Source organism: Pyxicephalus adspersus, chromosome 2 (genome assembly GCF_032062135.1).
Source record: "Pyxicephalus adspersus chromosome 2, UCB_Pads_2.0, whole genome shotgun sequence".
NCBI lineage: Eukaryota > Metazoa > Chordata > Amphibia > Anura > Pyxicephalidae > Pyxicephalus > Pyxicephalus adspersus.
Window position 1 is genome coordinate 157,411 of NC_092859.1, and position 17,521 is coordinate 174,931.

A 17,521-nucleotide genomic window follows, 5' to 3' on the forward strand; every position below is an offset into this window, starting at 1 on the left:
GCCTCCCCCATTTTACCTTCTCGTATTCTTCGGCCTCCCCCATTTTACCTTCTCGTATTCTTCGGCCTCCCCCATTTTACCTTCTCGTATTCTTCTACCATCCCCATTTCCCCTTCTTGTATTCTTCGGCTTTCCACATTTCCCCCTCTCGTATTCTTCGGCCTCCCCCATTTCCCCCTGTCGTATTCTTGGGCCTCCCCCATTTCCCCCTCTCGTATTCTTTGGCCTCCCCCATTTCACCCTTTCCTATTCTTCGGTCTCCCCCATTTCACCCTTTTGTATTGTTCGGCCTCCCCCATTTCACCCTCTCGTATCCTTCAGCCTCCCCCATTTCACCTTCTCGTATTCTTCGGCCTTCCCCATTTTACCCTCTCAAATTTTTCGGCCTTCCCCTATTTACCCCTCTCGTATTCTTCTGCCTTCCCAATTTCTCCTTCTCGTATTCTTCAAACTCCCCCATTTCACCCTCTCCTATTCTTCAAACTCCCCCATTTCACCCTCTCGTAGCTTTCGGCCTCCCTCATTCCACCCTTTTGTATTCTTTGGCCTCCCCCATTTCACCCTTTCATATTCTTCGGCCTCCCCAATTTCACACTTTCGTATTTTTCGGCCTCCTCCATTTCACACTTTTGTATTCTTCTGTCTCCCCCATTTCCACCTCTTGTATTCTTCAAGCTCCCCCATTCCCCCCACTTTGTATTCTTTGAACTCCCCCATTTCACCCTTCCATATTCTTCGGCCTCCCCCATTTTACCTTCTCGTATTCTTTGGCCTTCCTTATTTTACCCTCTCAAATTTTTCGGCCTTCCCCTATTTCCCTCTGTTGTATTCTTCTGCTTTCCCCATTTCCCCCTTATGTATTCTTCGAACTCCTCCATTTCACCGTCTCGTATTCTTCAGCCTTCCCCATTCCACCCTTTTGTATTCTTCGGCCTTCCTCATTTCACCCTTTTGGATTCTTTGGCCTCCCCCATTTCACCCTCTCGTATTCTTCTGCCTTCCCCATTTCCCCCTTATGTATTCTTCAAACTCCCCCATTTCCCCCTCTCGTATTCTTTGGTCTTTTCCATTTCCCCCTCTCGTATTCTTCGAACTCCCACATTTCACCCTCGTGTTCTCTAGCCTTCCCCATTTCACCGTCTCATATTTTTCGGCCGTCCCCATTTCAACCTATTTTATTCTTCGGCCTCCCCCATTTCACCCTCCTGTATTCTTCGGCCTCCTCCATTTCATCTTTTCCTATTCTTCGGCCTCCCCCATTTCACCCTTTTGTATTGTTTGGCCTCCCCCATTTCACCCTCTCGTATTCTGCAGCCTCGCCCATTTCCACCTCTTTTATTCTTTGAACTCCCCCATTTCACCCTCCCATATTCTTCAGCCTCCCCCATTTTACCTTCTCGTATTCTTCAGCCTTCCCCATTTTACCCTCTCAAATTTTTCGGCCTTCCCCTTTTTTCCCCTCTCTTTTTCTTCTGCCTTCCCCTTTTTTCCCCTCTCTTTTTCTTCTGCCTTCCCCATTTCTCCTTCTTGTAATCTTAAAACTCCCCCATTTCACCCTCTCCTATTCTTCGACCTCCCCCATTTCACCCTCTCGTATTCTTCGGCCTCCCCCATTTCACACTTTTGTATTCTTCGGCCTCCTCCATTTCACACTTTTGTATTCTTTGAACTCCCCCATTTCACCCTCTTGTATTCTTCGGCCTCCTCCATTTCACACTGTTGTATTCTTCCGCCTTGTCTATTTCACCCTCCCGTATTCTTCCGCCTCCCCCATTTCCACCTTTTGTATTCTTCAAGCTCCCCCATTTCCCCCTCTTGTATTCTTTGAACTCCCCCATTTCACCCTTCCATATTCTTCGGCCTCCCCCATTTTACCTTCTCGTATTCTTCGGCCTTCCCCAATTTACCCTCTCAAATTTTTCGGCCTTCCCCTATTTCCCCCTGTTGTATTCTTCTGCTTTCCCCATTTCCCCCTTATGTATTCTTTGAACTCCTCCATTTCACCCTCCCGTATTCTTCAGTCTTGCCCATTTCACTCTCTTGTATTCTTCCGCCTCCTCCATTTCACTCTCTTGTATTCTTCCGCCTCCTCCATTTCACTCTCTCGTATTCTTCCGCCTCCCCCATTTCCACCTTTTGTATTCTTCAAGCTCCCCCAATTCCCCCTCTTGTATTCTCTGAACTCCCCCAATTTCACCCTTATATATTCTTCGGCCTCCCCCAATTTACCTTCTTCACCTTTTCATATTCTTTGATCTTCCCCATTTTACCCTCCCAAATTTTTCGGCTTTCCCCTATTTCCCCCTGTTGTATTCTTCTGCCTTCCTTATTTCCCCCTTATGTATTCTTTGAACTCCTCCATTTCACCGTCCCGTATTCTTCGGCCTTCCCCATTTCCCCCTTATGTATTCTTCGAACTCCCCCATTTGCCCCTCTTGTATTCTTCTCCCTTCTCCATTTCACCGTCTCGTATTCTGCGGCCTTTCTCATTTCACCCTTCTGTATTCTTCGGCCTTCCCTTTTTTACCCTCTCGTATTCTTCGGCCTTCCCTATTTCCCCCTTATCTATTTTTCGAACTCCTCCATTTCTCCCTCTCTTATTCTTCGGCCTTCCCCATTTCCACCTCTCGTATTCTTCGAAACCCCCACACCGTCTCTAGCCTTCCCCATTTCACTGTCTGATATTCTTCAGCCGTCCCCATTTCAACCTCTTTTATTCTTTGGCCTCCCCCATTTCAACCTCTTTTATTCTTTGGCCTCCCCCATTTCACCCTCTCGTATTTTACAGCCTCCTCCATTTCACCCTCTTGTATTCTTCGGCCTTCCCCATTTCACTGTCCCGTATTCTTTGGCCTTCCCCATATTACCCTCTCATATTCTTGGGCCTTCCCTATTTCACCTCCTTGTATTCTTCGGCCTCCCCCATTTCCCCCTCTTGTATTCTTCGGCCTTCCCCATTTCCCCCTTATGTATTCTTCGAACTCCCGTATTTTTTGGCCTCCCCCATTTCCCCCTCTCATATTCTTTGGCCTCCCCCATTTCACCCTCTCGTATTCTTCGACCTTCCCCATTTCACAATCTCGTATTCTTTGGCCTTCCCCATTTCCACCTCTCGTATTTTTCGAACTCCCACATTTCACCCCCGTATTCTCTAGCCTTCCCCATTTCACCGTCTCATATTTTTTGGCTTTCCCTATTTCAACCTATTTTATTCTTTGGCCTCCCTCATTTCAACCTCTCGTATTTTACAGCCCCCTCCATTTCACCCTCTTGTATTCTTCAGGCCTTCCCCATATTACCCTCTCATATTTTTTGGACTCCCCCATTTTACCCTCTCATATTCTTTGGCCTCCCCCATTTCACCCTCTGGTATTCTTCGTCCTCCCTCATTTCACCCTCTCGTATTCTTGGGCCTTCCCCATTTCACCCTCTCGTATTCTTTGACCTCCCCACTTTCACATTTTTACACACTGCTATTATTCTAAACACAAATATATTTGTACTAACATGAAAGACGTCATCAGAGTTCGTCTGAGTATCATTTACCTTGTGACAGGTTCGCTTTATGTGCAGTGTCTGATGATTGGCTTTTGTTTCCTCTACAGATGAACAGTTCATTCTGCATAGAATTGCTGATGCGGCCATTGATTTGTATGCCATGATTGTGGTGCTCTCAAGGTAGGTGGTCCAGCTTGTGGGTTTCTTTTCACATTTAAGGGTTATGCTTGGTGTTACTTGCAGAGTTTATTACATTCAGCTGGTCCCCCCCCCCCAATGTGCACTTGGGGGGTTACTATAACACTCCTCCTTTCCATGTAAGGATGAGGAATTGGTGTTACAGACTCTATATCTGTATTTAACAGATTTTAATAAAATTTTCAGAATTAAATTACAGCAGTTGTACATATTGTGAGGGGTTACACTCAGGATCGCCTTTGCTGGGGTCAAAGGAAACTTGTCTGGTTCATCCAACTCAGATCACACACCAAGGTATCAGCTTTAAGCTGGCTTGCAGACAGGTTTATGGAAGGTTGCAGATAAAATAAAAAACAGCAAAAGAAAACCTCGCCTGTCCGGCACTTACTTTACATCAAGACCTCCCTCTCTATCAGCTGGAGGGCTTCTCCCTATCAGCTCAAAACCAAGCTTTTAGCCACCTTCTATTCACTTTTGAGCTTACTCACCCAGACTGACTTTCTGAGTCTCAGCTGAGCTCCCTTACAGACCGACTGTCTGTGTCTCCAGCAGAGCTCACTCACACAGTCCACCTGGCTGTGTCTCTCCAAATAGAGCTGCACTGACACAGACCCCTGTCTGTGTCTCTCCAAATAGAGCTGCACTGACACAAACCCCTGTCTGTGTCTCTCCAAATAGAGCTGCACTGACACAAACCCCTGTCTGTGTCTCTCCAAGCCAAGCTACTGACTGAGCTCCTGGCTCTTTGTTATATCCCCACCCTTAGTGCTTCTTCATTAATTATCTCACAGGTGAGAGTCTTTCACCTGCTACTTCACAGGAGAGGAATCCTGGGCAAATATATCTCCCTTCCACCTCCAATCCTGTCTTGGTGTCACAATATATAAAGATAAATATTCTGCACATTTACAAATTACCACTTCCTACATACGGTAACCACAAATGCAGAAAAAAACATCCCTTTAGCCAAATATGAAATAAAATAACAAAGCCTTAAAAAAACTGGAATGACGTTTAAATAATTATATATGAGGACTGAAGAAATCAGCAACAAAGCACAATACCAAATTTAGCATGAAAAAAGACAAAACAAGAAAGGAATTGTGTTACAACAAACAAAAAGGAGACAATAATTATAGCAATGTCAAGTGTGCAGAAAATTTCCTCAATAAAAAAATCAAAAGCTCATATGGGTACGATTTAAAGGAGGGGGTGGGGCGGGGAGATGGGACCAGGGAAGGGTGGAGGACTGGAAGGTAGTAGTAGGAGTGTGGGCTATCCATGGGTCGGACCCCATATCTGATCATGTGTTAGAACATCCCCACCACCGCTCTCTGACTTGCATTGATTGTCTTCCAGGTCCTCTCGTTCCCTCTCACATGGCCTTCCCACCGCTGTCCATGAGAAGATTCTGTGTGACATTTGGTGTGCAGAGGTAAGTGGATATCCGGGCGTCTCTTCCCTATGGAATTCTCATGTTTGCTTTACCATTATTCTTCTGTGTTTCAGGCGGCAGAGCGTGTACACAGGAACCTGAAGAGCCTGCGCAGCGGAGGAGGGGGATCGTCACTCTTCAGAAATTTGCGTTCAGTTTCTTCAGCATTGGTTGAAAATGGTGGAGTGGTGGCATCCCACCCCCTGGGATTGTGAGGACTGGCAACACGTTGTAATTTATTGTACGGATTCACAATTGCCTTATCTTTTCACCAACTGTGCCAGAAATACAGTGTGTGCAATCCCGGAGCCTTTGTGTGATATCTCAGACAACTCCTAAGGTGAATGTGATATCTGGGGTGAATATGCAGCTCAGGGATGTACAAGAAAGCTATGGGGGGGAGTAGAGGTGTGCACAGGACAATTCGGGCTGTACAGGACAAATCAGAGGGGGAATGTGATATTGGGGGTGAATGTGCGACTCAGTGATGTATAAGGAGACTGGGGGAGGGTGGGTATGGAGACAGCACGGTGGCTCAGTGGTTAGCACTCCGCCCTTTGCAGCGCTGGGTCCCAGGTTGGAATCTTGGCCAGGACACTATCTGCATGGAGTTTGCAGGTTCTCCCCGCGTCTGTCTGGGTTTCCTCTGGGTACTCCGATTCCTCCCACATTCCAAAAACATGCAGGTAGGGTAATTGGCTTCCCCCTAAAATTGGCCTTAGCGTGTATAAATGACATATGACTATAGTAGGGACATTAGATTGTGAGCTCCTCTGAGGGACAGCTACTGACATAACTATGGACTTTGTACAGCGCTGCGTAATATGATGGCGCTATATAAATACTGTGTAATAAGAATACAAAGGATGAATGTGTGGCTCCAGGGATTATAACAGGAGGCTTGGGGGTGCACAGGACAATTCAGAGGGTGAATGTGATATCAGAGGTTAATGTGGGCCTGAGTGGTGTATAAGAGGGGGCTGCAGGAAATGGCAGCGGGTGCATCAGAGTGGAGATTTCTCTGACAAGTTCCATAAAAGAAGAAAATCCCATGCAGAACTCTATAACTGATCATCAGTCAGTGTAACCCCCCCCCCCCATAACTGATCATCAGTCAGTGTGACCCCCTCTCTATAACTGATCATCAGTCAGTGTAACCCCCCCCATAACTGATCATCAGTCAGTGTTACCTCCCCTCTATAACTGATCATCAGTCAGTGTGACCCCCCCATTACTGATCATCAGTCAGTGTGACCCCCCCCATTGATGATCATCAGTCAGTGTGACCCCTCCCCCTTCTCAATAATTGATCATCAGTGTGACCCCCCTCTTATAACTGATCATCAGCCAGTGTTACCCCTCCATAACTGATCATCAGTCAATGTGAACCCCCCCATTACTGATCATCAGTCAGTGTAACCCCCCCTATAATCAACCATCAGTCAGTATGACCCCCCTGCTATAACTGATCATCGGTCAGTGTGAGGACAATTAGGATAAGAATGAACACGTATGACTTGTATGGAGGGGATTCCAGGAGAAAGTTTCTTCTCTATAAAACCAACATGACATCACAGCTTATACTGAATACTTCCATCTGCACAAACTACAGGACTTCTGAAACACTGTCCTATGGCCAGAGGGGACCAAAGTGGAGATGTTTGGCCATAATGCAGCGCCATGTTTGGTAAAACGTATGCTCTCCAGCCTTGGATAATAAATTCGGCCCATTGAGTAGACCATGAACTCCTCTGTATAATAAAGTTTTCAGGAGTCAAATGTGAGGCCATCCGTGCTACAGATAAAGCTTGGCCAATATTGATACCGAGCACAGTGGCAAATCTACAACAGAATCAACAGAAAATATTTGTTGCAATGGCCCAAAGTCCAGACCTCATCCCAATTAAAATGCTGTGGTGGGATCCTAAGAGAGCTGTGCATAGAATGCCCAATAAGCTGAATGGAATGAAGCAATATTGATGGTGCATCAAAATTCCTCTGCAATGTGAGAGACAGATGAAATCTTCCAGAAAATGATGAAATCAAGTTATTTATGTTAAAGGGCCTTCTACAAGCTTTTGGTTCAGGGGGTGTACTTAGTTATTCACACATGGCTCCTCCATTCGGCCCTAATTTTTGGTAAATAATGACACAATGGAATCTGATATAAGGACCAGATAATTGTGCGGTCCTCAAATGGAAAATTAGAAAGGAGTGTACTTTCCTTTTCTCATGACTGTATCAGCCTGGTTATGTTTACAAGTTTTTATTGGTGAAAAAGCCAGCACAATGCATGCAGCGCATGGATTGATAACATCACTTCCTGACTGTCTGCTTAACCCCTTCAGATCTGCTGCCATCAGAGGGACCCCCCCAATAAAGAGCACGGCCCACCCCAGACAACGATCATAGTCTTACTATAGTGATTGGTATTTTCTTAATGTCAAACTATTGAATATTACCACTTTGTCTCTCACTTTGTTATCATTGACCTCCAACAAGCAAGCCAATTGTGGACTAAGCAGGAACTGATGTTCAGATCCAATATTTGTATGTGGAGGTGTAAAATAAAGTAGCAGCCATAAAGCTCTGAATGGGTCCCTAAGGAACAACGCTAGGGGAATTGTCCCCAATACCAGATATTGTCTGGGGGGAGGAATTATTAATATAGGCTAATAAACAAGAGGAATCGTTGGAAGTCTGTACTTGATTGGACGCTCAGTGATCACATGGCATTGTGTTTGTCACATTTACAATCTTATGGTCACCCAACAAGGTCGACACAGCTCCTCAAACATCCCAAATGATGACTCTTCCATCTCTTTATAAAACATTTTTTTTTATTTTTGGGTTTATACACTAAAAAAGTAATAAATACAATAAAAGGCAAAGTATTTGAGGCACTTACTATTCCCTGGGATTGTGGGGGTAACCCCCATAATCCTCAGGGTCACAAAGTCTCTTCCATGGTCACATCATAGGAAGGACAAGTTCACAGCCACAGCATTGGATATATAGTAAAAAAAAAAAAAATGTCAGTAACATAAGCAATATAAAGTCGTACAAATTCTCATCATAAAGTTCTCCGTTCCACTTTAAAGTTGTCATGAGAACCTACTAAAATGGAGGAGTGGAGAAAATACTTCATAATCGCTGCACCTATGGCGCCAGTACCGTCTGAGTACATACGTGTGCGTGTACATGGGGTAAAGCTGCTACAAATGTCTGTCAGCCGGACAGACGAGTTTTGTGCTCAGATAAAAACCTTCAACATCAAATATGGAGTGATTGGATACTAGTAGAGCCTGTTCCTTCAGAGGAGGGAGGAGCTTCTCACAGGGACAGCCTCCCAATAGGCCAAACATTGGCTCAGCAATGGGTCAGTCATTATATTTCGGGAGAACTCACCGTAGAGGAACTTTAATACTTTAGTGTTAATGAGGAACAGGCTCGGCATCACATGGACCAGCAGCAATGTTACATCACGTCAACAAAGAATTCACTGGGGTTTCCCATGGCCATGTGAAATGATTGGCGGCTGGCAGTCAGCTCAGGGGGGACCGAAGAAAGGTCCCGGACGAGGGGAGGAGCACCGGGGGGAACAGATGAGGAAGGAGGACAAGATGAAGGTGGAGGAAGAGGAGGTGGTGGCATCATCATCAGCATCATAGGGTTATAGGAGAGGGGGACACCTGGGGCCGGGTAAGAATGAATTGATGAAGGGTGATGAGGGTGATGAGAAGATCGTGCAGAACGTTCACTGGGTGGCCCCGCGTCTGCCCCACTCCTCCGCAGGCTGCTACGTGTGGAGTATTCCGACTCGCTACCAGATCCCGATTTAGATTCTCCACCTCCTCCTCCAGATCTTTCTTCTTTCTGCACTCCGCGGCCACCATCACTGCGAGTGCTTCCACTGCTCCGGCTCCCTGGAGGGGGGAAACCAATTAGAATATTGGTTTAATACTTAAACACCAACAATAAACAGAATTTTACAAATGCTGAGCCCTTCCCACCTGTAAATTGTCCTAAAATGTTACCTAAAAAGCCCCAAAAACTACAGCCATCCCCCCGAGAAGTCAGACCAGAAATGATCCTTCAATAAAAGAATTCAGCAAAGTAAAACGTCAGGATAGAAAGTTCTTGGAGCTCCGCTGACTCACCTTCACTATGCTGGCTGCCAGCACTGCCCAGGCCGTAGCTGTAAGAAGAGAGCTCATGGTAGGCTGGAGGTTGGGTGCTGTATGGATGAGGAGCCGGATATTGATAGGAGAAGGTGGGGAGCAGAGGCCATGGTGATGCCCCAGGCAGAGGAAGAGGGGCCAGAGTATCCTGATCAGAGGCACCACTAGATCCATCATTATCATTGAGAGATAGATTAGCCATGTCTGGAAGAGAAAACAGTGAATATCTACACAACTCCTCAGGTGTGCAGAACCATGGATCATCATTGGATACTTACAGTTTTCACAGCCAGAGAGATCTCCGAAGATGTAATAACACTGCTCAGAAAAAGTAATCTTATTTACTGTGTGACGAATAAATCCGGCCTTCAGCAAATTACTGGCAAACTTCCGAGCCTCCCGACGGTCCTGGAAGCCCTCAACATGGTGGTAAAGCCAATCTACTACATCAGAGCCTGAAATACGGGAAAAAGACAGAAATCAGAATAAACAGCTGCTCTCTGCCATCTCTTCGTGCCATTCTTTAATTCCCACAATTCCCCTGGAATTTAGAATCTCACCAAGGAAGGCATTGGGAATGGTAATCTTCAGCCACATTCGGTCTCTGACTTCAAGGCCGGATTCTGGAGAAGCCATGGCTCTTACTACAGATGCCAGATCTGTATGTATGGACAAACTAAAGAGAGACACTGGCGGGAGAGCGTGAGACACTGAAAGGAGAAGAAGTCAGAGTGAGCCAAGACCATTCAAAGACAAAACTTCTATTCTGACCAAAACCCCAACTTACACTCTGTCTCAGTCACAGAAGTGCTGGAAGTCATGCTGCTCATTGAAGCACTACCAGGATACACCGGATAGGAGCCGCTCATTGCTGCAGAATGAGAGACCCAGGCGGCCGGATCTATTGGCTGGATTGGTTCATCTATATAAAGAGAAAAAATTAATAGGAGGGAGAGAAAAGAGCTCAAGAGGAGAGAAAGAAGGAGAATAAGTCATCGTAATAACACTTACTGCGGGGAAGAGTGAAGTAACCCTGGGGTGAGGGATCCCAGCACTTGGCTACAGTCAGAACAATTGGACTGAAAAATAAAGAGAAATGCCATTCAGTCATCATGACAAGCAGCAGCATGGTGCCACAAAGCTTTCCCTTACCAATTGCCCTCCCCCAGCACACTGTATGGGTGTTCAATATGGATGATGATGATGATAATAAGGATACTCTTATCAGCACTTACCCTGGTTTATGAACAATGTCTCTGAGGACCCGGACAGCATCATCGTTACTCATATTCTCAAAATTTATATCATTGACCTGTGACAAGTAAAAAAGAAGAGATATCACATGGTCCTTGTGGCTATGGAATCAACCATAATCCTTACCATCCCCACCCCCTCCCCCCACAAACATTCACCCAAAATATCAACAAACTGCATCCATAATCCTTACAACCTAATAAAAGACTAAAGCCAGGTGGATAAGAAGGAATAAAGAAGAATAAAGAAGTACTGATCACTGAAAACATCTCAGAAGGAGGATCAGACAAATTTATTTTGATGACCAAAGATCTATCCTATGAGCAGCCCTGGAAGCAGGAAATCCATGAATGTCCATTCCCTTCCAACACGGACACTGGTAAATCAGAAATACTGACATGACTGGGGGGGGGGGCATCTGAATTTGTACAACCCAGCCGGTGGGTGAAAAGGGAAAAGTTAGGGCACAGCAAGAAACTCCCCTGAGGGCTGCCTGGAGCCTCCAATGTCCAGTAATATTAGGAGGGTGCACCCTCTGGTCGGGGCGCCTGTCATATACAAATATCACTATTCACATATCTCTGACATCAGGATTACTCCCACAGCAATCACAGCTATGTTATAAATGATTCCAATAAATAAAAATATCAGAATAGCACCACTGACCTGCAGCAACATATCTCCGGGCTCAATTCTTCCGTCTGCAGCTACAGCTCCACCTTTCATGATGGAACCGATGTAGATTCCTCCATCACCACGCTCGTTACTCTGTCCCACAATAGAGATTCCCAGAAAGTTATATTTCTCTGAAAACAGAAATCAACACCAATATGAGGGGAGATATAATCACAGGAGAACACCGATATGTACAAAAAGGTCCGTAAATATTTTCACAGACAACTTTTTTTTTTTTTTTTGTTTCTGTACATTTCTACAAATATTTTAAATGAAACAACTCAGATGCGGTTGACCTGCAGACTTCCAGCTTTAATTCAGTGCGATGAACAGAACAAAACAATCACTTCATTTCAGGGTAATAAGTAATTGGACAATTGACACAAAGGTTATTTCATGGGCCGGTGTGGGCAATTCCTTTATGTCATTATCAATTAAGCAGATAAAAGGCCTGGAGATGATTTGGGGGGGGGGGGGTGTACGTGGAAGATTTTGCCAACATGCGGAGTTCTCCATGCAGGTGAAACAAGCCATCCTTAGGCTGCAAATACAGAAAAAACTCATCCGAGAAATTGCTCCAATATTAGGAGTGGTAAAATCTACGGTTTGGTACATCATGAGAAAGAAACAAAGCACTGGTGAACTCAGCAACACCAAAAGACCTGGACGTCCATGGAAGACAACAGTGGTGGATGATGGCAGAATCATTTCCATGGTGAAACCCCTTCACAACAGCCAACCAAGTGACAACACTCTCCAGGAAGTCGGCGTATCGATATCCAAGTCTACCATAAAGAGAAGACTGCATGAAAGTAATACAGAGGGGGCACTGCAAGGTGCAAGACACTCATAAGCCTCAAGAATAGAAAGCCGAGATTGGACTTTGCTAAAAAAACATCTAAAAAAGCCAGCACAGTTCTGGGAAAACATTCTTTGGACAGATGAAACCAAGATCAACCTTTACCAGAATGATGGCAAGAAAAAAGTATGGAGAAGGCATGGTGAACAGCTCATGATCCCAAGCATACCACATCATCTGTAAAACATGGCGGAGGCAGTGTGATGGCTTGGGCGTGCATGGCTTGGGCGTGCATGGCTGCCATGGCACTGGGACACTAGTGTTTATCCATGAATGAATTCTGAGGTGTTCAGAGACATACTGTCTGCTCAAATCCAGCTAAATGCAGTCACATTGATTGGGAGGTATTTCATAATACAGATGGACAATGACCCAAAACATACAGCCAAAGCAACCCCGGAGTTTATTAAAGCAAAGAAGTGGAATATTCTGGAATGGCCAAGTCACCTGATCTGAACCCAATTGAGCATTTCACTTGTTGAAGACTAAACTTTGGGCAGAAAGGCCACAAACACACAGCAAGTGAAAGCCGCTGCAGTAAAGGCCTGGCAGAGCATTAATAAGGAGGAACCCCGGCATCTGGTGATGTCCATGAGACTACAGGCTGTCATTGCCAGCAAAGGGTTTTCATCCAAGTATTAGAAATGAACATTTTATTTTCACCTTAATTTGTCCAATTACTTCTCAGCCCCTGAAATGAAGTGATTGTGTAATAAAGGATTTAGTTCCTCACATTTATGCAATCTTTGTGTTCATCCCACTGAATTAAAGCTGAAAGTCTGCAGGTCAATCGGAGTTGTTTCATTTATAATAATTGTGGTAATGTACAGAACCAAAATGAGAATTGTCTCTGTCCAAATATTTATTATATTATATTACCTAACTGTATAAAGAGAATGGTAACACAACAAGTCCTTCCATAGAATGAAGTACCTAATGGAATGTAAGGACCTAATAGAGGGCAATATGGTTCTGGGCTGTGCATGTTGGCACCACAGCAGGTTGTATGCAGTACAGGAAATATTGGAATGCCCAGTGCAGGGAATATGCCCCATAACCCCATGGGTGGCATTAAACTTTAAGAATCCAGAGAAATGGAAGCCTATGGAGGCCACAAAGACATGAAAACTCAATGCGGTATTCAATGCTCCAGCACAAAGTCACCTAAGGTGCTCACTCAGGTAAGGGTGGTTGTCAGGTTCCCTCACCTGGGCCCATGGCTGGAATTGGCATTGCTTTCTATATTCTAAAAAATTGGGCTTCTGGAAATGATGAGCTCAGGATAACACAATGGTAACCCGAGGAATAAATGGTGGTGGGGTCACTGAGCATCTCTGGCCCCAGTAATATTTTCGGAACTGAAGACCAACAACTATAATGGACCCCACAGGAGATCTGCACATAGTGGGGGACTGATAGCCTGATAGCAGTGAAGGAAGAAAGACAAAAGTCGTGCTGATCCTGGAGGGTTAGAAAACCCCTTAGAGTGAAAGTGGTGGGAAGGTTTTCCAATCGTTCTGCTTTTCTGCCACCACATACAACCACTCCGTGTATATCGGTGCCCTCTAACATACTGAAAGTATCAGCTACACACAGACAACAAATACCACACAATCATTATCTGGTATCCTTCCATCACACACAATCATTATCTGGTATCCTTCCATCACACACAATCATTATCTGGTATCCTTCCATCACACAACAATGTATATCAGAGGTGTGGAAATGGCCGATTCCCCTGAGCTATACCTGAACATTCTAAAGGTTTGCCCAATTTCTTATCTGACTTCATCAGACCAATCGGTGAACCAGGAAGTGATGGGTACAACAAGGCCGGAATGATGACCCCAGTATGTTCAGTATGAAGAAATAAAGGGTGACACCAATGCCAGAAGAGGTATCATTATCTGGTATCCCCTAATACCACAACAATACCTATCACAGGTGAGGGAGACAGGTGATCCCCGCATGGAGCACTCACCCATATTCAGAGTCACAGTGATAATATTCAGGGACATGGTAGAGTCCGTCACACTGCTGAACGATGATGTCTGAAATACAAAATGACAACATCATTATCCCCTAAACAAGAAATAGAACCTTATTGCCCCCTTCTAGGGGCAGAACAGAATAATAGGCCCGAGAACTCACCCTTTCTAGACGTGGTGGTCTCTGTTTACGCCGGCGGCGGTGACGTTTCAGTAAGCGCGATGCACTGCTCTGCTCAGTGGAGCTGCTGAACCTGGCAGATATATCAAATATAAACCACATCAGATTATAAAATATAAGTGTACAGAAAGATAAAATATGTCATAATATATACACGACACATCAGCTATACTAATACAATATGTCAGATTATAAAAAATAAATATGCATCAAAATATAATATATACGATAGGTCAGATATAATATATATACACGATAGGTCAGATATAATATAATATATATAATAGGTCAGATATAATATAATATATATACGATAGGTCAGATATATATACAATATTTCGCCTCTCACCAGTATTGCGGCACAAAACGATGAAAGGTAGAAATGTCCACTAGAAGCAGATGGATTGGAGAATCAGAATGGAAGGTGTGGGATGTAAATTAAGGAATAATAAAGGGGCCCTTCAGTTAAACCCTTCACCCGCATTAGATCTGGGGCTCCCTACAAACACTTCAATGTTGGAGTGCTAGACTCTGGATTGTGGGGGTGACAGAGCTGTACAAGGAGGTGACATGAAGTCCTCTTCCGCACTGAAAGTATTGGGGGGGGGGTGTCAGTTCCCTGGTTCATCTGCTCAATCTGCAGTGTTTGTACCGCAGAACCCGAATGCAGAGGAGAATCCTGACCTCTTCTGAAGTCCTCGGATTCAGACCTTTACCCAGCCACCCGCAGCCCCCCATCTGTACGGACAACCCAGCCACCTGCAGCCCCCCATCTGTACCGACAACCCATACCCAGCCACCTGCAGCCCTATCCCCACAACCCATACCAAGCCACCCGCCGCCTGCCTCCTGTACTGTACGTACAACCCATCCACCCGCCATCTGTATCCCCACAACCCATACCCAGCCTGCCACGGGGTTGTACGAGGGTAGAGTGAGGATTATGCAAGGGTAGTATGAGGATGGTATGAGGGCTGCATGAGGGTTGTACGAAGGTGGGGCATTGAACAGGAAGTGACAACATACCCTAGGCATGCATATTAGTGGCTCCAGAGAGACAGCAGAGCTGTAGAAGGAAAAGAAAGCAGACACTAGTGAAGGGAGGGGAGGACTAGTTGTTACATCATCTACCAATCACAGGCCAGACATTACACCACCTGCTATTCTGGCTCCCAAAACACCAATCACAGCGTTCTCCTAACATCCAATACCTGCTCATGGTGTCATCATCCTCGGAATCGCAGATACTGGTCTCTATCTCACTGGTAAGGAGTGTGGAGGAGGATTCATAACCAGAAAGGTGCCGATCAGTTCTTCCATTCAGAGTTCGGCCTATCAGAGAAAGGAAGCCTCGAGTTATAGAAGTGAAGCAGGATGGGATATTCAACAATCATCAAACAAACTGCATGCAGGACCTGCTCAGCAGAAGCAAAAGAAAAGGGCCCCCGATATACATCTTTGAGGATACAGGAGTGCCTAGGCACAGGAAGTCACCTGATATACAGCTATGAGGGTACAGGAGTGCCTAGGCACAGGAAGTCACCTGATATACAGCTATGAGGGTACAGGAGTGCCTAGGCACATCTTTTTTGCAGGTTCCTTTCCCACATGCGGTCAGTGCTCTCACCCCTCACCTTGGTCAGCACTCTCTCTCCTGCGTGGACGCTCTCTTCTGACAGACACTACAGACTCCGTCTCAGTTTCCTGGTCCAGGTTCTCCGCACTGTCGGAGACATTTGGACTATAAAGAATAAAATAAATGATTATCATTGGTCAGTAGGGTTTTTGTCTTTGATTTGTGGATGGAATGCACTTACTGGAATGATGGAGGGCGTGAGTCTCCAATGCCGCTGGTCCTCTCCACAGGGGGTGGCGGGAGGGGGGGAGGAAGAGGCGAAGGTTCTGGTCTGCTCTCAGGAGGAGGAGGAGGAGGAGGTGGTGGAGGAGGCGGAGTCTGATCAGGCTGGGAGGTCTCAGCAGAGACCAGCTACAAATGGCAGAGGAAAATCTCAGTGAGGGCGGAGTTATGTTACCAGGTCCAGCCCACATTGTGATGTGGGCCGGAGCTCATCAATGTTACAGAACAACATTCCCGGGTATTTTGTACCAGGGAAGGTTGGGGGTACCCGGATAATCCCCCCCCCCCCCTTAGAATAGGCACTTCAATACTGAAACACACAGAGGGAACCCCAAATCTCTGAGCACCCCTAGTCTACACATAACTACCCCCATGTGGGGCAGAAGTATCTGGACACCTGATGTTCTCACCCAGGACACAACACGACCATTAAAACACGGCAGCTTGGCATTGTCATCGGATATCTCTTCCTTCACCACCCTGCAAAAACAAAATAAAAAGTGTGTTATACCATACAGGGGGCGACACTGAGCAGCTCAGGGGGTCACTACATTCCGAAACTCAATGCTTTCTTCCATCATTAGGGTCCTTGCTCTATATCACATTATGAATATATAAAGGTCCTAATTTATACAAAGGGTACCAATGGGAGGTCAGTGAAGGGGGCCTACGTGGCGTACCGGGAGGTCAGTGAAGGGGGCCTACGTGGACCGGGAGGTCAGTGAAGGGGGCCTACGTGGGGTACCGGGAGGTCAGTGAAGGGGGCCTACGTGGGGTACCGGGAGGTCAGTGAAGGGGGCCTACATGGGGTATCTGGAGGTCAGTGCAGGGGTCTATATGGGGTACTGGGTGGGTCTATGTAGGGGGGAGTGTAGGTATCTGGGGGTTGGCATGGGATACCGGTTGGGTCTGTGTAGGGGCTCTGCGTGGGGTACCGGAGATATATAATATATATAATACAAGCTGCTGTACAGTTATATTACATTTCACTATTTTTTTTATCTTTTTAACAGATTTTTTGTTTTTTCTATTTGAAGTTTATTATTATATATTGTACATATTTCAGTGAGTTATGCCTAGGAATTATAGACTATTTGTAAAATAAAATTCCATGCAAATAAATAATGTTTTTTTGCATGGAAACACGGACAGAATTAGAACGCTGGGGGGTAAAGGGTGGGGGGCTTTATGGAATACCAGGGTGGGGGTGAGTGTAGAGGTCTACATGGGGTAACAGGGGGGTTAGTATAGGGGTCTATATGGGGTACCAGGAGGTCAGTGTAGAGGTCTATATGGGGTACCAGGGGAGTCAGTATAGGGGTCTATATGGGGTACTGGAGGGGGTTAGTAAAGGGGTCTATATGGGGTACCGGGGGGGGGTTAGTATAGGG

At 45.6% G+C, this 17,521-nt stretch overlaps 2 protein-coding genes across 2 annotated transcripts in view; one reads left to right on the top strand and one right to left on the bottom strand.

Moving 5' to 3' along the window:
- The window catches only part of ACADVL (acyl-CoA dehydrogenase very long chain), a 17,523-nt gene extending 12,084 nt beyond the window's left edge, over positions 1–5,439 (top strand). The window contains exons 18-20 of the mRNA XM_072399167.1: positions 3,606–3,678; positions 5,056–5,131; positions 5,206–5,439. Coding sequence (XP_072255268.1) covers positions 3,606–3,678; positions 5,056–5,131; positions 5,206–5,346 — 290 coding nt within the window. The 3' untranslated portion in view covers positions 5,347–5,439. The remainder of the gene's footprint in view (positions 1–3,605; positions 3,679–5,055; positions 5,132–5,205) is intronic.
- Positions 5,440–7,953: 2,514 nt separating this feature from the next.
- Positions 7,954–17,521, bottom strand: part of DVL2 (dishevelled segment polarity protein 2) — an 11,550-nt gene continuing 1,982 nt past the window's right edge. The window contains exons 2-15 of the mRNA XM_072399168.1: positions 16,541–16,610; positions 16,090–16,259; positions 15,907–16,013; positions 15,484–15,604; positions 14,255–14,345; positions 14,085–14,154; positions 11,233–11,372; positions 10,548–10,624; positions 10,324–10,391; positions 10,100–10,234; positions 9,873–10,022; positions 9,591–9,767; positions 9,292–9,516; positions 7,954–9,057 (exon numbers count right to left, since the gene is read on the bottom strand). Of these exons, the coding sequence (XP_072255269.1) occupies positions 8,609–9,057; positions 9,292–9,516; positions 9,591–9,767; positions 9,873–10,022; positions 10,100–10,234; positions 10,324–10,391; positions 10,548–10,624; positions 11,233–11,372; positions 14,085–14,154; positions 14,255–14,345; positions 15,484–15,604; positions 15,907–16,013; positions 16,090–16,259; positions 16,541–16,610 (2,050 nt within the window). The 3' untranslated portion in view covers positions 7,954–8,608. The remainder of the gene's footprint in view (positions 9,058–9,291; positions 9,517–9,590; positions 9,768–9,872; positions 10,023–10,099; positions 10,235–10,323; positions 10,392–10,547; positions 10,625–11,232; positions 11,373–14,084; positions 14,155–14,254; positions 14,346–15,483; positions 15,605–15,906; positions 16,014–16,089; positions 16,260–16,540; positions 16,611–17,521) is intronic.